Source organism: Bufo gargarizans, chromosome 7 (assembly GCF_014858855.1).
Source record: "Bufo gargarizans isolate SCDJY-AF-19 chromosome 7, ASM1485885v1, whole genome shotgun sequence".
Lineage (NCBI taxonomy): Eukaryota > Metazoa > Chordata > Amphibia > Anura > Bufonidae > Bufo > Bufo gargarizans.
Window position 1 is genome coordinate 19,131,206 of NC_058086.1, and position 25,941 is coordinate 19,157,146.

Below are 25,941 nucleotides of genomic sequence, written 5' to 3' on the forward strand. Positions count from 1 at the left end.
AATAAAATGCAAAGTATCTTATTATATTGGGTCATAAACCGCACCAAAAATGAATAAAGTCTCTGTTGGAGAATAAATAATTCTCTGCCAAATACCATTTTTATATTATATGTATTTTATTGTCATATTAGCGGTATAGTGATTATAATAAATTGTTGTTTGATGTGAAACCACATAGTGAGTGCCAGCCGCCTTTTTTCATTTATTCTATTTTCTTGGACTGTTAGAGTGAGCAGTCTTTCGGCTAGAGCACCCCTACCTTACTGAGGAGGGTGGTGAGCTATCCACATACCTTTGCAGTTTTCAAGTGTGAAAGTAGCCTGAGCGGATCCGTTCAGACTTTACATTGAAAGTCAATGGGGGACGGATCTGCTTGAAGATTGAGCCATATGGTGTCATCTTCAAGCGGATCCGTCCCCATTGACTTACATTGTAAGTCGGAACGGATCCGCTCGCCTCCGCAAGGCCAGGCGGACAGCTGAACGCTGCAAGCAGATTTTCCATTTTAATATTTAAGGGTTAACAGCCAAAAAAACTCATTATTTATGGCCCTGATTCTGTAGTTTACAGAAACACCCCATATGTGGTCGTAAACCGCTGTACGGGCACACGGCAGGGCGCAGAAGGAAAGGAATGCCATATGGTTTTTGGAAGGCAGATTTTGCTGGACTGGTTTTTTGACACCATGTCCCATTTGAAGCCCCCCTGATGCACCCCTAGAGTAGAAACTCCATAAAAGTGACCCCATTTTAGAAACTACGGGATAGGGTGGCAGTTTTGTTGGTACTAGTTTAGGGTACATATGATTTTTGGTTGCTCTATATTACACTTTTTTGTGCGGCAAGGTAACAAGAAATAGATTTTTTGGCACGTTTTTATTTTTTGTTATTTACAAAATTCATCTGACATGTTAGATCATGTGGTATAGAGCAGGTTGTCACGGACGCGTCGATACCTAATATGTATACTTTTTATTTATTTATTTAAGTTTTACACAATGATTTCATTTTTGAAACAAAAAAAATCATGTTTTAGTGTTTCCATAGTCTAAGAGCCATAGTTTTTTCAGTTTTTGGGCGATTATCTTGGGTAGGGTATGATTTTTGCGGGATGAGATGACGGTTTGATTGGTACTATTTTGGCGTACATGTGACTTTTTTGATCACTTTTATTACCTTTTTTGGGAAGTAAGGTGGGCAAAATTTCAATTTTCTCATAGTTTTTTTTTTTTTATGGCGTTCACCGTGCGGGGAAAGTAAAATGACCGTTTTATAGATAAGGTCGTTATGGACGCGGCGATACCTAATATGTGTAGTGTATTTTTTTTTTTTTTTTTTTTTATTCAGTGATAAATGTTTTTTTTTTTAATCTTTACTTTTTTCACTTTTTTTTTACATTTTTTTGGACCCAGACCCACTTGGTTCTTGAAGATCCAGTGGGTCTGATGTCTGTATAATACAGTACTGTACAATATATATTGTACTGTACTGTATTTTACTTACCACTTTTTCTGAACAGATCTCTGCCTTCAGCACAGATCTGTTCAGCACCATGGACAGCAGGATGCCTGAGAAGGCGTCCTGTTGCCATGGGAACCTTCCCCGTCTGCTCAGTAGTGTTCAGAACTTCGCAGACGGGGAAGGGTAAGGACGGGTCTGTCGGCGGGCTGCCTGGGAGCTCTCTCCCGCTCCCATCGGGGGGCTGCAAAGGCACAGCAGCCCCCGATGGGAGAGGGAGGGAGCTCCCTGACCTGTTAACCTTTTCCATATAGCGGTCCGTACGGACCGCTGTATGGAAAGGGTTAAACGGCTGACATCGCATCACCGATGTCAGCCGTTTATACCAGGGTGCCAGCAATGTGCTGGCACCCTAGTATACCCACTAGAAGCCAACGATTATTCAAGGGGAGGCGGGCGGGGGATCGTGATCCCGCCTCCCGCACCGCCCGCCTCCCGCACCGCCTGCGACACCCCCCCTGCACCACCCGCCCACATAATATCATTCAGGGGTGCAGGGGGGGGTTAATAAAACGTAATTTCTGGGATTTTAACGTTTGATCCCCGCGGTCTGATCAGAATCGGCTAAAAGCGCAGCAAACCGCAGGTCTGAATTGACCTGCGGTTTGCTGCGATCGCCGATACGGGGGGGGGGGGGGTCACATGACCCCCCTCGGCGTTGTGACAGGATGCCGGCTGAATGATTTCAGCCGAAAGCCCGTTCGGATTAACCCCCGGGGCGCTGCAATCTTATTTTAAACTCATGACGTACCGGTACGTCATGGGTCCTTAAGGACTCGGGAACCATGCCGTACCGATACGTCCTAAGTCCTTAAGGGGTTAAATGTCCATTCAGAGATCGCAGCTACACGCTAATCGTGCAGCTGCTATGTCAGGGGCCCACTGTCAGTGACAGCAGGGCAACCCAGAGAGAAGGCAGGGACAGTTCCCAGGTGTCCCTGCTTTCTAGATCGCTGTATACACAGCGCTCAACAAGTTTAATCGCAGTCCCCTGAAAAAAAACTTAAGTCTAGTTCCACATCAAACCAGCCACTTGAAGATGATGGACAAAAAGTAAGTCCCCCTGACTCTATACATTAATCTGATAATTAGTAAGGTCAACAGAGGAGATATTCACCACCAGTTGTTTTAATTCTTCGGATTGCGCCTCATTGTTCTCCCTCCTGTTTCTCTCGTCCGTCCTGGATACACCTGTGATGACGCATTTCTTCTGGGTCCTATAATGTTTCCTTCCACCTCGTCGGGATTTCCATCTTTGTTTTGTTTTTGTCCCCCTAAAAAAGTGGACTTAATCGATTCATCTGTGGATTCAGAGTCACAAGTAGTAAACCCAAAATGACTTTGTTCATATCTTCTGCCTTTTATCCTTCTAGATTTTCCTTGTATCTGCTGATTTTGTCAGTTGTACACTTTACCCGTCTGGTAATCCTCCAGATCTCTATGCCATTTGTCTCTTTTGTTTTTTTCAACCTTAACCTTATGGTGTTCTACATACTGTGTGATCTTCTCTTTATGTACAGTAAAATCATCAGCACCAAGGAGTTCCTGTATTTGGGCATCTAGTGTGCTTATAGTTGTTTTAATCAGTTCCACCTCCTTATGTAAGTACTCAATATTGAGCAACATAATTTAAAAAGAGTATTTATTACTGACCAATTCAAATTAATCACCTGCTCAATCCCCTGCTCCATGTAATTGCTGAAGCCAATCACTGGCCTCAGCAGTCACATGAGGTAGTCACCTGTGACATCATCACTTCAAAGCCAAAAACCAAAACAACTGGAAGCACCAGAGCAGTCACGTACCATTCATCGTTTAAATGTGAACTGCATTAATCAATGACTCTAGCTGTCATGTGCATATATGACATGGTTCTGTCCACCACCTGTGTATTATTTTTTTAATTTGAGAAAGCTGACGGCAAAACACACGCCTGGGTCTGTGGTCGGGTCTGCTGGATAATTATATTACAATTGGGTATTGAGAGTATTTATCCCCATTTGGGGTTGTGCACCATCTTATATAGGTAGATGTTTACCTACACTTGTACATGGATTGCAGGATAAAACTTACCAGGAAAGATTAAAGGACCTTAACATGTATAGCTTGGAAGAAAGACGAGACAGAGGGGATATGATAGAAACTTTTAAATACATAAAGGGAATCAACAAGGTAAAAGAGGAGAGAATATTTAAAAGAAGAAAAACTGCTACAAGAGGACATAGTTTTAAATTAGAGGGGCAAAGGTTTAAAAGTAATATCAGGAAGTATTACTTTACTGAGAGAGTAGTGGATGCATGGAATAGCCTTCCTGCAGAAGAGGTAGCTACAAATACAGTGGAGGAGTTTAAGCATGCATGGGATAGGCATAAGGGTCCATTCACACGTCCGTTGTTTCTTTCCTGAACTGTTCCGTTTTTTGCGGAACAGATCTGGACCAGTTCTGTACCCATTCATTTTCAATGGCTCCTGAAAAAAAATCTGACATTGTGCTGTCCGATTTTTTTCAGGACCCATTGAAAATGAATGGGTCCAGATCTGGTCCAGATCTGTTCCGCAAAAAACGGAACAGATCAGGAAAGAAACAACGGACGTGTGAATAGACCCTAAGGCCATCCTTCATATAAGATGGGGCCAGGGGCTATCCATAGTATTTAGTATATTGGGCAGACTAGATGGGCCAAATGGTTATTATCTGCCGACACATTCTATGTTTCTATGTTTATTTATCCTATATTATTTAATTCTATGTTTTTATTGTGACTTTATGAATATTGTATGTTTTATTATTGTTTTAGTTTATTGAATTCTTAGATTATTAGCAGCATATGTTACATAATTTCGTCCACCACCTCTGTATTATTTTATAACGTCTTTTAATGGCTTTAAAGGGAACCAACTTAATGCCCTCACTGAGGGCAGCATAAAATAGTGACAGAAATGCTGATGTCAGCGGTGTGTCACTCATGAGCTAAAAGTAAGTGGTTGCCGAGAACCAGCATCATATTCATTGCAGCCCAGGCCTTGAAAAGAGTCAAATCTACCTGAGAAGAGTCCTGGTTATCCATAATCTCCTGCTCTCTCGCCCATCTGCTGATGATTGGCAGTTCTCTCCTAGAGAGAAAGGGAGAAAACTAGGTAGAAGACAGTCAGTCATCAGCAGGTGGGCGGGAGAGCACGAATTCATGAATAACCATGACTCTTCTCAGGTGGCCGTGACTCTTTTCCAGGCCCAGTCTGCAATGATTGTGATGTTGATTCTCGGCAACCACTTGCCCGAGGCACAGCTTCACAGGCAGCCTGTCAAAATCCTATAGACTGCAGTAGTATTGTTTTGCAGTCTATGGGGCAAGATATCAAGAGATCACACGTACAAGTTCCCTAAGAGGACTCAAAATTACAATAAAATAAATAATATAAAAAAAAAGTAAAGATATGAAAAATTCTAATCACCCCAATTTTACATATAAAAATAAATAATCTCCCCTTAGGAAGCTGACACGAAACACGTGTTGGGGTGTTTCAGAGGTGCCATCAACCGGGTCTGTATATTACTGTGTTACTGTAATTTTAGGAGGGTGAGCCATATGGCTAGATTATTGCGATAAACCTACTCCTGAATTTACTATATATATAATTTTTGTTGTTGTTTTTATGTATACCTAACATAAGTACATCTGATCCTGCTGATTATGTCTTTTTTTATATTCTAATAAAGATATGTTTTGGTATGCTGCACTGTAGATTTGTGTATACAGTGTGCTTAGGTTCTCTCATATAGGTGTTATGTCTTTTCAGCACCTTTGATTTACGGTATGTATTTTTTGGTGGTAAATTGGGCCCGATTTTGATAGGTATCATATAGAAAAAAAATAAATAAATAAACATAATTGGTATCACCACATCAAAGAGTGCCCAGTCTATAAAAATATAAAAATATCTTCCTGTCCAATGAATGTCATAACAGGAAAAAATTGTCAATTTGCTGCTTTAAAAATAAGTCCAGCTCGCCTCTGATTAGACATGTCCTCACACAGGCCTGTAGACAGAAATAAAAAAATAAGTGTCAGATTATGGCGATGCAAAGAAAAAAAAATGTTTTTTTCAAAGCTTTTTTTTTTTAAACTAGTAAAACATAATAAAAACTATATAAATTTACTATGACCATAGTCATACTGATTCCACAGTATAAGGTTGTCCTATTATTTTTAGCCCACAGTGAATGCCAAAAACACTTTGGCAGAATTGCCATGTATTTTCAAATTTCACCCCACAAAGAACTTATTTTCTGTTTTCCAATACAAACAATGGTAAATTAAATATTGTTATTAAGTGCTTAACTCATAATGCCGTACATGTACGGTATTATGCACAAGGGCTTGTATGGAGCGGAGCCTCATCAAGCCTGCTCCATACATGACAGCTGCAAAAAATATCTGGATTGGCAATGACACTGAATGTTAAACTGAATCACGGCATTTGTGAGGTGAGGGAGGAGGCTCCTATCGGTTCCATGACAGCTTGGAGCCTGCAAGCAATGAAAATCACATAGACCATAATAGTTCTCTATTATGGTTATGGGATTTCAGGTTAAAGTCCTCTAAAGGGACTAAATGTTGAGTAAAAAGTAAATAAATAAATATATATATATATATATATATATATATATATATATATAAAACACACCCTTTTTTTCCAATTTTACATATAAAAATAAACAATAAAAAAATAAACATACCGTAACAAGTATTGCTGCATTCGAAAATGTCTGAACTATTAAAATATTACAATAATTTTCCGTAACGGAAAAAAAAAAAAAATACCCGATTCGCCATACGATGGTGATAGGTGTTCAGCATGCATGCTCGGCCTACTCTTTCTTGTTCTCCTCCATTTTTTTTTTTTTTTATAAACTACTTCTGTCCCTTTGGAGTGATAAATGGGGGGTCATGGAACCCCTGTTCTCCCAATAGATGGGAGTATCTGAGGGAAGCCTTCACCTATCAGACATTCATGAAAGTATGGTCACAATATTTCCACCCTTTTACTGTATATTGTATTGCTTTTGTCTTTTAGCTGTTTGTGTGGATATGGATATGAAGGCGATGGGTCTTTCTGTCAACCTGCAGATGAATGCAAAAAGTCAGACAGAGGTGGTTGTTCAGATAATGTAAGTATGTCTATAACCATGAAGCGTCATATACTCATACCTCCCAAGTGTCCCTCTTCTGGAGGGACAGTCCCTCTTTTTGACCCAAGTCCCTCTGTCCCTCTTTGATCCTTAAATGTCCCTCTTTTTGACCTGAGAAATTAATGCATAAATATGCATTAATAAATTTACTAAATGGCTCCTTACTAAAGTATCTGTATGATTTCTACCTGTATATTAGACTATAACTTCATTAATTGGTGCTATTTGGACCTTAAAATATCTATAATCCGATGATTTATGAGCTAATATTTAAATGGATATTGAAGTGCAAGAAAAGAATTGTCCCAGCGGGTCCACTTGCTGTAAAAAAATAAATAAAGGAACTTACTCCCTCCTAACCCACCCAGAGTCAGTAATTATGCTTTGGCGTTAGAGGCATGGCCTAGTATGAAAAAAATTTAAGCAATGCACATATTGCACATATTGTCCCTCTTTGCAATTTTAAAAAGTTGGGAGCTGTGTATACTTGCGTGCGGAAAATCCGCACCGTAGGTCATGCACATTGTATTCTATGTACACAATGCCGTTTTTTTTCTGTGCAGATTTTGACCTACGGTGTGGATTTTAAAATCCGCAGCATGTCAATTTTATTTTTCCTGACCGGATTTTCTCCATTAAGTTTAAAGGGGAGACAAAAATCTGCATGCGGAAAATCCACATCAAATCCGCACCAATTGATGATTTTCCTGTGAACACCTGCAGATTTCAGCGCGGATTCTCTGCATATAATCCTGAACGTGTGCATTTTACCCATAAATTGAGCATGTTCTACCAGCTCAGTGAGATGGTCAAAAAATAAGGAAAAGAACAAACAGCAGGTGGCGCTATACAGATACATTTTATTGAATAGGTCACTGGCTAATAATGCTTTTTAATTACATGCAATTACAAAAGTATTCAGATCCAGGTGCTGGTTTGAAAAATGTAGAATATGTTTCATGACACAACCCCTTTAAATGGAAATTAAAGGGGTTCTGCAGTTTGTATAAACTGATGATCTATCCTCTGGATAGATCATCAGCATCTGATCGGCGGGCGTCCGACACCCGGGACCCCCACCGATCAGCTGTTTGATAAGGCAGCGGTGCTCCAGGATGATCTATCCAAACTGCAGAACCCCTTTAACATAAACCATGCCCGTCTTGAAATCTGGTTACATTGGACTGTCTTGTGAAAACTATGACTGTATTCTATTACCATGTGTGTCGCTATATGTGTGCTGCCCTATGGTGTTTACCATTGTAGACCGGAGGGTTCAAGGTGAACTTTCCCTTTTCTTGCTAGGTACAACCAATAGTAAAGGTGAGAAAGTCTGTCATGTGATTTAAGATTTACGACTGATGAAGTATATCTGTAAAAATACGATGTCATATCTGAATAAAAGTCAGTAAGGGTGGGTTCACATCTTTTTGACATATATACGTTGGGAAAAATGGGTCCACAAGTGCAGCACACCCCGCTTTTGTATCCTGTAGAATCCAGTAAAAAAAACGATACATTAACATATACATTTCTTTCTACAATGAGTATGTATGGTGGACGGATGCTACGCTATGGCATTCGTCAGAGGCATCCGTTATAGTATACTTTTTTTTGTATACGTTAAACAGATGGTAAAAATGTGATGTGAACCCAGCCTATGCTAGATCTTAACCCCTAAGGCTACTTTCACACTTGGGTTGTTAATTCCGGTATTGAGATCCGGCAGAGGATCTCAATACCGGAATTAAACGGATCCGTTTTGATTTTGCACATCAGGGTATATCCGTTCCGTTAGGATGCGGTCGTGTGAAATCAAAACAGAAAAAAAAAAAAGATCCGTCACTAAATACATTGAAAGTCAATGGGTGACGGACCCGTTTTTTTAGGCACCTAAAAAAACGGATCTGTCACCATTGACTTACATTGTTTTCAGTGCCGGATCAATTTTTTCCATTTTTATGATCAGACACAAAACCGCAGTTTGCAGCGATTTTTGTGTCCTGTCACTAAACGGAATGCTGACGGAACAGAAGACATCCTGATGCATCCCAATCGGATCTCTTCCCATTCAGAATGAATAAGGACTAAACGGAATATTTTTTTTCCGATATTGAGATCCTCTGCCGGATCTCAATACCGTAAAACAACAACGCAAGTGTGAAAGTAGCCTAAGTTTATAGTTGCGTGATTGAATTTCTAAATGCTAATACTACTTTACAGTACTTTCGGCTATATGACATCATTATGGTGGGAATTTGTTTTGTGCATACAATGTCTTTAGGAAGACAGGCATTAAAGCAGTGATTGATTGATGTACGGTAATACTTTCAGGCTATCTGCACCAATGCACCAACCGGAGGGGTTACCTGTCAGTGTAATCCTGGCTGGAGTGGAGATGGTATAGAATGTATACCCATCGACAACTGTGTCATGGAAAATAGAGGGAACTGCGATGTTAATGCTGACTGCAAATTTACACAACCGGGAGAGGTAAGGATTACATTTGTAAAAAGTAGTCATGTTCTAATGCTTATACCTCACAGCCAGCCGCAGTAATTATATAACTTTGACAGGACCTCCACAAAGTTCCCCTCATCTGACTGCTCTATTGCAGTAAATTAAACTTACCTGTAAGCTATTTTCTGTTGTTCTCTTAGTATTTCACCCACCCAGCCTAATGCCCACTACGTAATTTAGCTGATCTAAACACTTAGGCTGATTTCAGATGGCCTTGTAAAATTCGAGAAAAACGGCTCATGTGATGGCCTCATTTTCCTGACCAGTGGCGGCTCAGCTGACTCAAACTCACTGCACCAGAGTGATCTACAGTCAGGTCCATAAATATTGGGTCATTGACACAATTCTAACATTTTTGGTTCTATACACCACCACAATGGATTTCAAATGAAACAAACTTTAACTGCAGACTGTCAGCTTTAATTTGAGGCTATTTACATCCAAATCAGGTGAACGGTGTAGGAATTAAAACAGTTTGCATATGTGCCTCCCACTTGTTAAGGGACCAAAAGTAACGGGGCAATTGGCTTCTCAGCTGTTCCATGGCCAGGTGTGTGTTATTCCCTCATTATCCCAATTACAATGAGCAGATTAAAGGTCCAGAGTTCATTTCAAGTGTGCTATTTGCATTTGGAATCTGTTGCTGTCAACTCTCAAGATGAGATCCAAAGAGCGGTCACTATCAGTGAAGCAAGCCATCATTAGGCTGAAAAAACACAACAAACCCATCAGATATATAGCAAAAACATTGGGCGTGGCCAAAACAACTGTTTGGAACATTCTTAAAAAGAAGGAATGCAGCGGTGAGCTCTGCCCGGAAGACCACGAAAAACAACTGTGGTGGATGACCGAAGAATTCTTTCCGTGGTGAAGAAAACACCCTTCACAACAGTTGGCCAGATCAAGAACACTCTCCAGGAGGTAGGTGTATGTGTTTCAAAGTCAACAATCAAGAGATTGACCCGCTCCACTTGCGGCGGGTCACACGGAGCCTCGCGATGTTTTAGGGGAGGTAAGCAGAGAGGGGCAGACGGTTTTGGAAAAGGGGGAGACGCCAGTGCGGCTGGGAAGGATGCGGCCTTACCTCGATAGGTACCCAGATAGGCAGGGTAATTTACACCAGAGTAAATACAGAGGGTTCACCACAAGATGGAAACCATTGGTGAGCCTCGAAAACAGGAAGGCCAGATTAGAGTTTGCCAAACGACATCTAAAAAAGCCTTCACAGTTCTGGAACAACATCCTATGGACAGATGAGACCAAGATCAACTTGTACCAGAGTGATGGGAAGAGAAGAGTAAGTAGAGCCGGACTAGGGGGCAGGAGCCTTTAGGGGAAGCGACGGCCATGGTTAGTGAGACCCCCCTGAACAGGGATTGGTGTTTTTAATTAAGTGGGGGTGTCCAAGGGGTTAAAAGTGTGGGGCAGCAGCCGGTTAGGGGACATTTTGTTAGGCAAGCTCCAGGATCTGACTTCCGGTGGCTGACATGAAGGCGATTATCCAGGAGTTGCGGAGGGCGGCAGCGGAGCAAGGAGAAGGGTGGCTGCAGGACCAAGTGCAGGAGCTGCTGCGAGGGGAGGCGGAGGTTCCAGCTATGCCTCCGCCTGTGGCGTCCCGGCCGCGGCGGGCCAGGCCGCCGGCGTGCCCCAGCGGGCCAGGCCGCCGGCGTGCCCCAGCCAGGAATTGGCATCCCCTCGGGCTCAGCGCCAAAAACGGAGCCCCACTAGGGACCCTTCACACCGGGGGGCAGCTGATTCAGTGCCTCCCTGCACCCCCGAACGTGGGAGGAATCCGAGGAGTCGGCGGAGCCCGCCTGCAGGCCGAGCCAGGTCTGCCCGGCAGTTGACCCGGCGTTTGGAGTCCGGACCAGGAACGGCGGCCTCAGCCTATGGACCGGTCCATAGGCTGGGGACCCTCGGCGAAGGCAGGATGGAGCTGCTGCGGGGGAGTAGACCGGCTCCAGCAGGCCCTCGGCGGGAACATCCAGGAGAGAAGAGGAGGGCGGTTCCACCTCCTCTGAATTATGGACTGGTGCGCTCTGGGAGCTACATCCCTGACTCCAGCTCGGTCAGGGGACATCTGGCAGAAGAGGATCCAAGGAAGTCGGGACGTCCGGATTCAGGATCTGCGGCAGTTGGGGGTTAATTTAGCTGGCGGGGATGGGGGGTCCCAGTCAGATCTAGGTAGGGGCTTGGGTCAGTTGTTGAGAGGCTTGGCGGGTTTGGTTGTGGGCTTGGGTAGGGGGGGGCGCTGTCCCCGTTACCGGCATGGGGTGTTGGGGGCCTTGGCGGGGTTAGGGGCATTGGGACGGGGGCTCCGGATGCGAGGGCGAGTACGGTATCGGTGCAAACGCAAGTGGGGGGTCTGGGTAGGAAGAAGTGGCGAGGTTAGATGACAGGGCTAAAGGTGAAGTGTACGTCTGTTTTGAGGGACCGTTGGGCGCCCATTTGAAACATGAGTTAAGGGAAAAAATATGGAAAGGGGAGTATGTGGATATTTTTTCCCTGCTTCCCTTAGAAAAATTTTATTTGGATAGGGCAAAGCGAGATGAGGGAAAGAAGGAGGAGGAAGAGAGATGGAGACACCGGTTAATTCCGCGGACGTTTGCCAACTGGTTGCAGGCGTTCGCGATTTTGGCAAGTGTCATTGGGGAAAAGGAGCCGGAGTGCTGCTCCGCTCTTTTTTGTTATCTTGATGCGATAGGGGAGGCGTATACGGTGTATGGGGGTATGGTGTGGCTGCGTTACGACGAGCAGTTCAGGCAGCGGAAGGCAGTGCATCCGGGGATAAAATGGGACCACAAAGATATCGCCTTGTGGTTGATGGTGACTGCGCCGGTTAGGGCAGGGCAGTCCTTTCGAGGGGACTATAGTAGTGGGGGACAGTCCGGATTTGCTGTGGCATCTGCAAAAGGGCTGTGCTTCCTTTTTAACGAGGAGAGTTGCAAGTTTGGGACAAAGTGCAAGTTTAAGCATGAATGCTCCACTTGCGGCGGGTCACACGGAGCCTCGCGATGTTTTAGGGGAGGTAAGCAGAGAGGGGCAGACGGTTTTGGAAAAGGGGGAGACGCCAGTGCGGCTGGGAAGGATGCGGCCTTACCTCGATAGGTACCCAGATAGGCAGGCGGCGGTTTTGTTGGAGGAAGGGTTTGCGTCGGGTTTTCGGATACAGTTTGTTCAGTCCGGCGCTCGTTTAGTTAAAAAGAATTTGCGTTCTGTGTTGGAGCACCCAGGGGTCGTTACGGATAAGTTGTTAAAGGAGGTTAAGCTAGGTAGGATGGCCTGCCCTTTTTCGGTGCCGCTGCTAGCGGACCTGCGTCTGTCTCTGCTGGGGGTGGTCCCGAAGAAGGAGCCAAATAAATTCCGGCTGATTCACCACCTGTCCTTCCCTAGGGGAACGTCGGTCAATGATGGCATAGACCCGGCTTTGTGTTCCGTGGTTTATAAGTCATTTGACGCGGCAGTGGCATGGGTGAAGCAGTTCGGAAAGGGGGTGCTTATGGCAAAGACTGACTGCTGCCGGCGCATCCGGATAGTTTGAATTTGCTGGGGTGTTTATGGGAGAGGGGAATTTTTGTAGACTGTTGTTTACCGATGGGTTGCTCCCTGTCGTGCGCGTATTTCGAGACCTTTAGTTCATTTTTAGAATGGGCGGTTAGGGATGTGTCGGGTTGTAATTCCGTCATCCATTACTTGGATGACTTCCTTTGTGTGGGCCCGGCAAATTCGCGGGTTTGTTCAGTTTTGTTAAACACATTATGCGGGTTGTTTGGGCAGTTCGGGGTTCCGTTGGCGGGGGAAAAGACGGTGGGGCCTACCACTGAATTGGATTTCTTGGGGATCATGATTGACTCGGGGCGAATGGAGTGTAGGCTGCCATCGGATTAATTGGAGGATTTGAGAAGGGAGGTGGCCAGGGCGGGGCGGTTGGAAAAAATAAAGCTTAGGGAACTTCAGTCGCTCCTTGGTAAGCTGAACTTCGCATACAGGATCATGCCAATGCCGGATCTTTTGTAGGCGGTTGGCTGGGGCGACATGGGGGTCCGGGCTCCGCATCATTTCATCAGGTTGGGCAGGGAGTTGAAGGCTGATCTATCAGTTAGGGGTTCGTTTTTAGATAAGCATAACGGTCGGTCGTTGTTTATGGGGGAGGTGGTGGATGCAGTGGATTTTGAGTTGTTTTCAGACGCGGCAGGGGGTTGCGGGTACGGGGAGTACTGTGGTGGGCAATGGTGCGTGGGAGTGTGGCCTGATAGCTGGGTCCAGAGGGGTTGGGTACGAAATTTGGCCCTGTTGGAACTTTTCCCGATTGTAGTGGCGGTCCTGTTGTGGGGGAGGTTTTTCCGGAACAAGAAAGTTCGCTTTCATTGTGATAACTTGGGAGTAGTTCAGGCGATCAACGGTTTATCGGCCTCATTGCCATTGGTGATTCGGTTGTTGCAGAAGTTAGTGCTGAAGTGTTTGGTACTTAACACCTGGGTGGTGGCTGTGCGTGTGCCTGGGGTTGACAACTGTATCGCTGATGCTCTCTTTCGTTCACAGTGGGACCGGTTTCGCCAGCTAGCTCTGGGCGCAGCGGAGGTGGGGGTAGAATGTCCAGCCTCGCTGTGGAACGTTCTGGAGTAGCAGTAGGGGGCCTTATCCGGTCATCTTTGGCACCTAGTATGTGGGAAAGGTATTCAAGGGCTTGGGAGTGTTGGGAACAGTGGAAAAGGAGATTGGGTGTGAGCGACGAGGATTTAGAAATACCTATGTTGTTGTTTATTGGGCATTGCAGGGATGAGGGTTGATCCGTTTCTAGGATGAATAGTTGCTTGGCAGGGCTGGTTTTTGGTTTTCGGCTTAGGAATTTAAGGGATGTGACTAAATCGTTTTTGGTAGCGCGGGCCTAGAGGGCCTAGAGGGTTGGCGTCGGGAAATGGCAGGGGTAGACTCCCGACGCCCGTTGTCGTTTACATTGTTGATTAATCTGGGGGAGCAGTTGGGTAAGGTGTGCAGGTCAGTTGGGGAAGTGAAGTTGTTCAGACTGGCTTTTTTGCTGGCGTTTTTTGGGACATTGCGGCTAGGCGAATTGGTTAACCCGACAGTGGATAGAAAAGGGGGGCTGTTTATGGATGACGTTGATTTTTTGCGTGATAGGGTGGAATTCGTGATTAGGCGATCAAAGACTGACATGGAAGGAAAAGGGCAGCGGATTATTTTGTTTGAAATCCCGGATTGTTTAATGTGCCTGCTGCGTTGCGTGCAGGGTGGTAGACGGGTTCACACCGTTATTGGTTCATGAGGATGGTTCCTTTCTTTCTCGATTTCAGTTTTTCGGCAGTTTTTAGGCGGTGTTTGGCCGAGTTGGGTGTGGGGGAGTTAGGTTTTTCCAGCCACTCGTTTAGAATTGGGGCAGCAACGGAGGCAGCTAGATGGGGGTTAGGCGACAACGTCATAAAAAGGATAGGTAGGTAGGAATCGGTACGATTAAGGTCATACGTAAGGCCCGAACGGGTGATTTGGTGAGAGGTGGGAAATTGGGGAAATGTGTTCAGCAGTTGTGTCATGGTTGCTTCTTGTTTTCTTTGTTTCCTTTATCGTTGGAGGTTCGGACCCAGCACTGGTTTGGCTGTTGGGTCGTTCGTATGTGTGGTGGGGAGCTGCCAGGGCTGCGGTTAGGCCGGACGGTTTACAACTTGGTTTGGCTCGTGAAGTGGCGGTGGTAACGTGGATTGGCAGGCGGGGGATGATGTTGAGTGGGGTTCCTCCAGAGTTTAACAGATTTGTTAGGCAGGACAGGGCCCCTGATGTTTTGGTCCTACATGTAGGGGGGAATGATTTGGGGGCTAGGCCTAGGGAGTTGGTGAGAGACGTTAAATTAGATTTGTTGCGGTTATGGGCGTTGTACCCGGGGATGATAACGGTATGGTCGGACATCGTGCCGAGAGCGGTTTGGCGGGGAGCCCGCTCAGTGGAGGGTTTGAACAAGGCACGAGTGAAAGTCAATAGGGCTATTGCTGGGGGTAAGTCGGCTCACCTCGGCACGGTTGTTTTGGGTTTTAGGGCTTCAAGGACCTCCCCTCGGAAAAGAATGGACATACAGGTTAATGTGTTTTGGTTGGCATTTATGAGGTTATTATTATGATATTATACGTATGTTTGTAATAAATCGGCTGCTGTGGCCAAATTAATCCAAAAAGCAGTGTCAGTGTCTTCATTGGGGAAAGGGGGTTGGGGAGGCATATTGATTGAGGTGGGGTTGGGGTATGACTGTGGGGAGTCAAACGGTATTAACCAGTAGCTCCGTCATGGAGAAGGAAAGAAACTGCTCATGATCTTAAGCATACCACCTCATCAGTGAAGCATGGTGGTGGTAGTGTAATGGCGTGGGCATGTATGGCTGCCAGTGGAACTGGTTCTCTTGTATTTATTGATGATGTGACTGCTGACAAAAGCAGCAGGATGAATTCTGAAGTGTTTCAGGCAATATTATCTGCTCATATTCAACCAAATGCTTCAGAACTCATTGGATGGCACTTCACAGTGCAGATGGACAATGACCCAAGGCATACTGCAAAAGCAACCAAAGAGTTTTTTAAAGGGACACTGACAGGCCCAATTAGCATATTGAGTTATATATATCACAGTACAGGTCATATAAAGTGTATTAGAATCATGTAAGTATCCCCCCTACCCACCTTATAAATACGGAAATATAAAGTTTTATAACCTGCTTGTCCGGTCTCCAATCTGCCCAAGGGGCGGCGTTTCATCTGAAAATGCGCCCAGCCAGCCGCTCCCAACTGCCGTTCTGAAGCCCCGCCCAGCTCATCAATATTCACTTCGCTGGGCGGCGGCTACAACTTTCCAGGTCACGATCCTGCGCATGGGCAATCGAATCCTCCTGGCATCGTTCGTGTGTAATCTTCTGCGCCTGCGCCCCACCGTGGTTAGATCGCGCCTGCGTACACACCCTGCCTGCGTCCCCGAGCCTCTGCCTCATGCGCATGCGCCTGAAGCGCTGCTGCTATGAACAGTGTCTGGCGCATGCGCATGAGGCAGAGGCTCGGGGACGCAGGCAGGGTGTGTACGCAGGCGCGATCTAACCACGGCGGGGCGCAGGCGCAGAAGATTACACACGAACGATGCCAGGAGGATTCGATTGCCCATGCGCAGGATCGTGACCTGGAAAGTTGTAGCCGCCGCCCAGCGAAGTGAATATTGATGAGCTGGGCGGGGCTTCAGAACGGCAGTTGGGAGCGGCTGGCTGGGCGCATTTTCAGATGAAACGCCGCCCCTTGGGCAGATTGGAGACCGGACAAGCAGGTTATAAAACTTTATATTTCCGTATTTATAAGGTGGGTAGGGGGGATACTTACATGATTCTAATACACTTTATATGACCTGTCAGTGTCCCTTTAATTAAGGGAAAGACATGGAAAGTTATGCAATGGCCGAGTCAATCACCTGACCTGAATCCGATTGAGCATGCATTTCACTTGCTGAAGACAAAACTGAAGGGAAAATGCCCCAAGAACAAGCAGGAACTGAAGACAGTTGCAGTAGAGGCCCGGCAGAGCATCACCAGGGATGAAACCCAGCGTCTGGTGATGTCTATGCGTTCCAGACTTCAGGCTGTAATTGACTGCAAAGGATTTGCAACCAAGTATTAAAAAGTAAAAGTTTGATTTATGATTATTATTCTGTCCCATTACTTTTGGTTCCTTAACAAGTGGGAGGCACATATGCAAACTGTTGTAATTCCTACACTGTTCACCTGACTTGGATGTAAATACCCTCAAATTAAAGCTGACAGACTGCAGTTAACGCACATCGTGTTTGTTTCATTTCAAATCCATTGTGGTGGTGTAAAGAGCCAAACATTTTAGAATTGTGTCGATGTCCCAATATTTATGGACCTGACTGAATGATGCTGTGAGTTCCAACCCCACCATGGGTCTACTGTATTGTACTACCCGCATCATTTGAGTAGAGAACCGCAGACCTGAATTCGGGTTGGAACTCACAGCCCCATAGATCACTACAATCAGTATGATCTGTGTTCAGGTCAGTTAAGTCACGGTGAGCCCGAGAAGCGCTTCTGTCACAACAACGTTTAGATTTGTAGCCTCATCCAGTAATATTGCCCATCATTAAAGTTTTTGTAATGCGTAGGGGCAGTGATACTGACCACTTTTGTAATATGCTTTAATTACTGAAATTGTACATTTCTATAAAAAAAATAGCTTAAAGTGGCCCATTTTGTGCCTTAGCAATGTTACCTGTTTACTGTTAAGGCCCCTTTCACATGTGCGAGTATTTTGCGCAGGTGCAATGCGTGAGTTGAACGCATTGCACCCGCACTGAATCCGGACCCATTCATTTCTATGGGGCTGTGCACATGAGTGGTGATTTTCACGCAACACACAAGTCGCAGCAAGCTCTATTTTGTACATTTTTCACGCAACGCAGACCCATAGAAGTGAATGGTGCTGCGTGAAAATCGCAAGCATCCGCAAGCAAGTGCGGATGTGGTGCGATTTTCATGCACGGTTGCTAGGAGACGATCGGGAAGGGGACCCGATCATTATTATTTTCCCTTATAACATGGTTATAAGGGAAAATAATAGCATTCTGAATACAGAATGCTAATAAAATAGGGCTGGAGGGGTTAAAAATAAAATAAAATAAATTTAACTCACCTTAATCCACTTGTTCACGCAGCCGGCATCTCTTCTGTCTTCATCTGTGAGAAATAGGACATTTGATGACGTCACTACGCTCATCACATGGTCCATCACATGATCCATCACCATGGTGATTTATCATGTGATGGACCATGTGATGAACGCAGTGACATCATCAAAGGTCCTATTCCTCACAGATGAAGACAGAAGAGATGCCGGCTGCGCGAACAAGTGGATTAAGGTGTTACATTTTTTTTTTTTTTAATGTAACCCCTCCAGCCCTATTGTACTAATCATTCTGTATTCAGAATGCTATTATTTTCCCTTATAACCATGTTATAAGGGGAAATAATACAATCTACACAACATCTAACCCAAACCTGAACTTCTGTGAAGAAGTTTGGGTCTGGGTACCACAGTCAGTTTTTTATCACACGCGTGCAAAACACATTGCACCCGCGCGATAAAAACTGAACGGAACGCAATCGCAGTCAAAACTGACTGCAATTGGGTACCTACTCGCGCAGGTTTGCCGCAACGCATTCGGACCTTATCCAGACACGCTCGTGTGAAAGAGGCCTTAACTGTAGAAGCACTGCTGCTGCCCTCAATGCCTTTCTTTTATATATATTTGTAGAGAGGGCAGCAGCAGTCAGCGTGGAGCACGTCTCCACAGTTAAAGGGGTTATCCTGCCATTTATATTGTCAGGATAGGTCATCAATATCAGATCGCCAGGGGCCCGACACTCAGCACTCCCACCGATCAGCTGTTTGAAGAGGAGGCGGTGCTCCATGCGAGTGCTGCTTCCTATTCATTACACTACACATAGTCTCCTGTTTACCGGCGGCAAAATGAAATTACAAGTACTCGCTCCATTCAAGTGAAAGCTGTGTCGCTGAAACTTCTGAGACAGCGAGCAGTGTAATGAACAGGAAGCAACGCTCGCATAGAGCACCGCCTCCTCTTCAAACAGCTGATCAGCGGGGGTGACGGGTGTGGGGAATTAATGATGATTGTCTGAACCCTTCAATCCATTTTTACTTATAAAACAGAAGGGTCAAGGGGTGTCCAAACATCTGATCAATACTGCAGGTAACAAGAAGAAACCAGAAGTGTTTAAATGCATTCTATCTCCTTTAAAAATCTTTATTTTGCAATGATATTAGAGATTTATTCTTTTGTCTTTTTTCCAGAATGACTGTATTTGCAAGAAAGGATACACTGGCGATGGGTACTCCTGTGACCCAGTTGATGTGTGCTCAGAAAGCAATGGCGGCTGTCACCAAATGGTTGGTAATGTCAATGGTAAAACAATAAATATGCAGCCAACTTCCAAGCTAGCCTTTACAATGATCTGAGCCAAGATAGGAGTAAAATGAGCATCATGTCATTGCGGTGTCGATTGTTTATCCAATGATCATGTAATCCCATCAGGAACACTCCAGACTTTCAAACAGGAAGCTCTGTTATGGTAAATGTTTTGAACCATTTTTGGAGCACAATCTTTTTTCTTTTTCTTTTTGACTTTTTTGTACTGCATGTGTACTCATGCACAGTAAATTATTAAGGCTCAATACAACCTCCATATTGTACAGAGCTGCAGTTCAGTGCCTAGAGCAGGCATGCTCAACCTGCGACCCTCCAGCTGTTGTAAAACTAAGACTCCCACCATGCCCTTCTGTAGGCTGAAAGCTGTAGGCTGTCCAGGAATGATGGGAGTTGTAGTTTTGCAACAGCTGGAGGGCCGTAGGTTGAGCATGCCTGGCCTAGAGGCTTCTGAAACCCTTTTCTTGGACTGTATTTTTATGTGGCTTCCATTTTATATGTCGAATTCTGTATAACTATGACAGGCTGCTTTCACGCAAGCATATTTTCCATCATTATTCCATCCATAGTTCTCTGTAATACAGAGCTAATATTAATCTATGAGTCTATTCACATGGACGTATAAAACGTGTGTATTTTAAAAATGCTGCATTTTCCTACCTAGAAGACAGACCGTCAGTATTCCTCATTAGTAACAGCGATGCGATTTCATCTCTAATATGTCCAAATTGTGGATCTGTATTATGGACACTTAAAAGGTTTTTTTGTGAAATTTTACAACTGATGTCCTTTGGATAGGTCATCAGTATCTGATCGGTGGGGATCTGACACCCAGGACCCCCGCTGATCAGCTGTTTGAGAAGGCACTGGCACTCCTGTGAGCACCGCTGCCTTCTCCCTACCCACCAAGCTTGAGGCGTTACCATACATTTTATACCGATAGCGCTTGGTCTCATGGCTCAGCCCCATTCACTTCAATGGGGGCTAATCCGCACCAGCATCATGTGACTGATGAACATGATGTCACATGACCTAGGCAAAGCTGTGAAAAGGCTGCAGCGCTACTGTAAGCACCCCCCCCCCTCCCCCATCTGCACATAGGGGGTCTAGATTGCTATATTTTTTTTAAACTTCCTACTGTTCCCTATTACCTGGACTGCCGTGCTGTGCTAGCATATTGAAGAGGAGTCCTGTGCGCATGCACAGCAGTCCTGTCAATGTTCCTTCACTAGTCGAGTAAGCGCTCAACTATTTTTGAGACTTCCATAGTGTAGCATGGAGGGTGGTCACATACGCTCTCCCTTCACTTCGGGAACCCTGTGCTGAAGACAGGAGCAGGTTTCAGAGGTGGGGCCCGCCACTATCTGACATTTATGGCATATCCTAGTGACAGGCCTTCACTGTCTGAGATGGGAATATCCCTTTAAGCACTCATCTCACTAATAAGAACAATGATCCATTCTCTTAGGCTACCTGTATGCCAACTTCGGGAGGTCAGAGAACGTGCATCTGTCCCGGGGGATTTGCCGGGGATGGTCTCTCCTGTTATGCAGACGTCTTAATGGTGAGTATAAGCAGTCATTCCAATGTCTACCCAAGTAGTGATATACGTAGGATACATACCGTAAAAAAGAAAGGAACGAGCCGTCTCATGGAAATGTCAATGACAAGCAGGTAAACAATGAAGAGGAGGCACGGCCTTCTCTTCAACCAGCTGATCGGCGGGGGGGCCGGGTGTCGGACCCCCACCGATCTGATATTGATGACCTATCCTGAGGATAGGTGATCAATATAAATCGCTGCACAACCCCTTTAACATACAGACTCCGTTCAGGCTGCATTTCAAAGCTCTCGTTGCTGAGAGGTGTGTTATGTATTTTTGCAGTTGATCGGATTTGTCGTTTTTAATAAATTAACGTTTAAAAATAAAAAATCCCCCATAGAAATGAATGGCAGAATTCTGCAATTAATACAGCCTGAGCCGGTACACGTGGGCCGGTATTAACTACATTTCTATATTCCGTATACTATGATTTAGATACACATGGTGTCAGTATGCACTGCACCTCTAGTATTATATTCATTATATTTTAAATAACACAAATAAACCACACTGTTATGCTTCATGCACACGACTGTTGTTTTGGTCTGCATGCGAGCCGCATTTTTTGCAGCTTGGATGCAGACCCATTCACTTCAATGGGGCCGCAAAAGATGCGGACAGCACTCCGTGTTCTGTCGGCATCCATTGCTCCGTTCCTTGGCCACGCGGAAAAAAAAAAGAACATGTCTTATTCTTGTCCGTTTTGCGGACAAGAAAAGGCGTTTCTATTATGGGCGCCCGTTCCGCAAATTGCGGGACGCACACGGGTGGCATCGGTGTTTTGCGGACCGCAAAACGCAGCACTGTAGTGTGCATGAGGCCTTATGCAAAGATTATATACTTTCAGCTGTGCCCTTACATGTTTACAATTGTACATACTACAATTCAGACACATTTAGTGTCAGTATAGACTGATCCTCTAATATTATATTCATTGTATTCAAAATAACACACCAACCACAATATTATGCAGAAATTACTATATATACTTTGAACTGTGCCGTAACATGTTAAACTCTGTCTCCCCCTGTCACACACACTTAAGCCTCATGCACATGACCGTATGTATTTTGTGGTCTGCAAAAAACGGATCAGCAAACAATACCAATGACATCCGTGTGCATTCCGTATTTTGCAGAACGGAACAGCTGGCCCCTAATAGAACAGTACTATCCTTGTCCGTAATACGGACAATAGGACATGTTCTATTTTTTTGCGGAACGGAAATACGGACATATGACAACGGTATGCACCTTCCGTTTTTTTTGTGGACCCATTGAAATGAATGGTTCCGCATACGGTCCACAAAAAAAACCTTGATGGACACGGAAAGAAAATAGGCCTCATTTTCTTTCCGTGTACTTTCCGAATTTTTTCTTGCTGACCGTATATGGATCCATTCATTTCAATGGGTCCGCAAAAAAACGGAAGTTACTCCGTGTGCATTCCGTTTCCCTATGTCTGTATTTCCGTTCTGCAAAAAAATGTCCTATTGTCCGTATTACGGACAAGGATAGTACTGTTCTATTAGGGGCCAGCTGTTCCGTTCTGCAAAATATGGAATGCACACGGATGTCATTGGTATTTTTTGCGGATCCGTTTTTCACAAAATACATACGGTCGTGTGCATGAGGCCTCACACAGAAGCTTTCAGCTCTTTTCAATATATATACTTCTTTCAGGAAATTGCACATCTAATTCATATTTGTATTTCCCATGAAATAACAATTCTGGAGCATCGTTAGTTATTACTCTGCATTGTGCAGTTCCTCTATTATTCCATCTAGAAACTTCTGAACAAATTGACAACTGGGTGTTACTATTGGCCTTTCAAAGGGGTTTGTCCCCTACATTGTCAGCACTGACTGAACTGTGTCAGACTATGCAGGGACACATCCACAACTGGTAACACTAGACTAGATGCTCCCAAATAATCTTATGGGAAATCTGTACTAATTCAGACCTGTCAGGAGAGGTGTCAGATTCTCTTTCATATGACAGTGAAAAACACATTAGTTAAAAACGGATGAACTGTCGCCTTTCTGAGAAACGCAAGTCAAAGATGGTCCCGTTCAATTGTATGGGGTCTGTCAGGATGGTACATGTTCTAATTTTTTTTACATCTGTTATTTACTGGCGTTAAAAAAAAATCTGCAGTGTGTATAACCCCATAGAATATAACTACCGTACGTCACGGAAGAGTGGCGACCTTTAAAAACATCCATCACATGTTCGTTTTTCACTGTTGTGTAAATTTAGTCTAGCGGCACAGCAGCTCTTTTAATCTGTGGCTAATGAAGGTCCTAGCAGGCTAATCTCCACCAATGAGGAAGTGGTCCTAGCAATATGACATTATTTTCTATGGTGGGAAACCCCTTTATCGTGAGCATACATGATAAAATGACCATTGGATCTCACCACTGTATGTACAGTATGTGTAAGTAAATGAAAGAACGAATGTTCAGAACATCTATATAAGGAAATTCATGGATGATAGTATTTCTGCCAGTCAAAACTAAGAAAACAATCAATGTATGTATCATTATATTTTAGGAACTTTTGAGCATCCCAGATGTAAGCATTTTCAACGGATGGATAAAGGTATTGTTTGCTGTCTATTACAGATGAGCGTACTGGTTCGGGGTTCGGTGCAAACCTTTCAAAAAGTTCGGATTCAGTGGAACCCAATTTTTTGTGATTTGTTTCACGAGAGATAGGGAGACTAGTACACAAATGTGTGTTTCTCAACACTATAGATATGTTTCTTATTATGGAGAGCCCATGGAGAGCATACGCAGTATTGTTGAATTAAAATGGTGAAATAAAACTGCTAAAGATGTTGTCTGTTTTTGCTATACAGGTGATGTATGGTCAGGTGAACAGTATAGGGCTATAATTATACCTACTTTCTGTGAAGAACACAGCAGCAATATAAGCACTGCATTATTTTCACACAGCAAATTGGCAGAAATGCCTTACTTGCTTTTAAACATACTGATGTAGCAAAGCAAGAAAAATAGCTAAGTCGGCCTCTCATCTGCAAGTAGTTCTTTCAGGACAAAAGCACTCAATCAGAAAAAGAAGATGAGAACAGCATTTCTAGTTGTGAGGCCTTAGGGGGAACCTTTGGGTGGGTACTATTTCTATTATGCATACCAGTTGATACACGTGACAACTATTCTAGACAACGTTCCTCTAGATTTCTGGGTAAAATATATGTAAATTACAATGTCTAACATCTTCCAGCATCAAATAGGTTTAGAAAAGCTCATTTAAAAATCTTTCCCAGCAACTTGGAGGAGAATCGGTGGCCTACAATGCTGCACACATGTACTCAGCTTACCATGGGCTCGCAATAATGAAAAGGAGTACCCCTTAGACAATGCATATATTGTTGAGAAACACACATTTGTGTACTAGTCTCTCTCTCTTTCTCTCTCTTTCTCTCTCTCTCATCGATTCGTGCCTGAACCAAATTTTTCTAAAAAGTTGGCAAACTTGAAAAAAACTAATCTTCTCTGGTTCACGCATCTCTACTGTTTATGTTGATCTTTGATGTGGTTGTTGTAAAGGGGTATTCTGGTTGTTACAAGTTATCCCCTATATACAAGATAGGGGATAACTATTAGATCGGTGGGGGTCCTACCGCTGTACTCGGCTATCTCCGGAACTCCCGTAGAAATGAATGGGGCGGCCATGGGCATGTGTGACCCACCAAACTAATAGTTATCTCCTATCCTGTGGAAAGGGGATAACTTGTAACAACCAGAATACCCCTTTAAGGTGAACCTGTCAGGTGCTCCTGATATCCCTCTAGGGGTCATTGATCCCACTGCTAAAATCCCATATCTTATGTTACAATTATGGCAGAAAGTCCACTTTAAATACAAATTACAAAGCTCACTCTCATCTATTCTTCCTATATTTAGAAACCCCCTGGACTGTCACCAACAGCATTTGTTTGGTGGAGACATATAGGTTTATATGATTTGATGCAAGATTTCTGAGTAAAAAAACTGAATAATTCCTGACTGGACTCCTAGGAGAGACCCCTTCTATTTGGTTTTTATATGCAAGGCAAGGAGACAAATCTCAAGGAGTGCCTAAGTTTATTTTATTCACTATAAACCTGAGCTATAATTTACGTCAGATTCTGGCATAAATTATAATAAATCCTGCAGCCTGTGGAAGCCCCGCCTACCCATGCTAAGCCACTCCCCTTTTCTTGCAACTGTACAAAACCGTCGAAGCTCAAAAAAATTGCAAATTATGGTATAAATTTGTCGTGTTCCTTAATTTGTGACTTTTTTCGCTACAAAAAGTAAAAGCCGTGATAAATCTCCCCCAAAGTTTTAAGAAAAGATGCTTCAGAGTCGTATTTTTATGGTTTCTACAAGTATTTACTAATCTATTTATGTCAGGAGAGATGACAGGTCCTCTTAAATGCATATATATAATTAAAGGGGTTGTCTCACTTCAGCAAATGGCATTTCTCATGTAGAGATAGTTAATACAAGGCACCTACTAATGTATTGTGATTGTCCATATCGCCTCCTTTGCTGGCTGGATTCATTTTTCTATCACATTATACACTGCTCGTATCCAGGGGCTACAACCACCCTGTAATCTATCAGTGGTGGTAGTGCTTGCACACTATAGTAAAGGAGCGCGGGAGCTCACATAAGTTGGTGCTTTTTCCTATAGTGTGCAAGCACAACCACTGCTGATGGATTGTAGGGTCGTTGTAACCATGGAAACAAGCAGTGTATAATGTGATGGAAAAGTGAATCCAGCCAGCGAAGGAAGCAATATGGACAATCACAATACATTAGTAAGTCCCTTGTATTAACTTTCTCTACATGATAAATGGTATTTGCTAAAGTTAGACAACCCCTTTAAAGGGTTTCTACCACCAGAAATACTGTTATGTAGCTGACTGATATAGCGATGCGTTTCTAACAGTAGTTCCTGCAGCCGTTTTTGTTAAAAACATACTTTTATAGATATGCTAATGAGCCTCTAGGTGCTATGTGGGCGTCATTAGCACCTAGAGGGCTCCGTCCACTTCAGCCGCCCATCGCGTCCCTCCAGCCCGCCCCGCTCCTGTTGATTGA

General features: G+C 44.1%; 1 protein-coding gene across 1 annotated transcript in view; it reads left to right on the plus strand.

Moving 5' to 3' along the window:
- The window catches only part of STAB1 (stabilin 1), a 318,385-nt gene that overhangs the window by 109,925 nt on the left and 182,519 nt on the right, over positions 1 to 25,941 (plus strand). Inside the window, exons 24-28 of the mRNA XM_044300459.1 lie at positions 6,594 to 6,687; positions 9,043 to 9,201; positions 19,092 to 19,187; positions 20,693 to 20,788; positions 23,381 to 23,428. Coding sequence (XP_044156394.1) covers positions 6,594 to 6,687; positions 9,043 to 9,201; positions 19,092 to 19,187; positions 20,693 to 20,788; positions 23,381 to 23,428 — 493 coding nt within the window. The remainder of the gene's footprint in view (positions 1 to 6,593; positions 6,688 to 9,042; positions 9,202 to 19,091; positions 19,188 to 20,692; positions 20,789 to 23,380; positions 23,429 to 25,941) is intronic.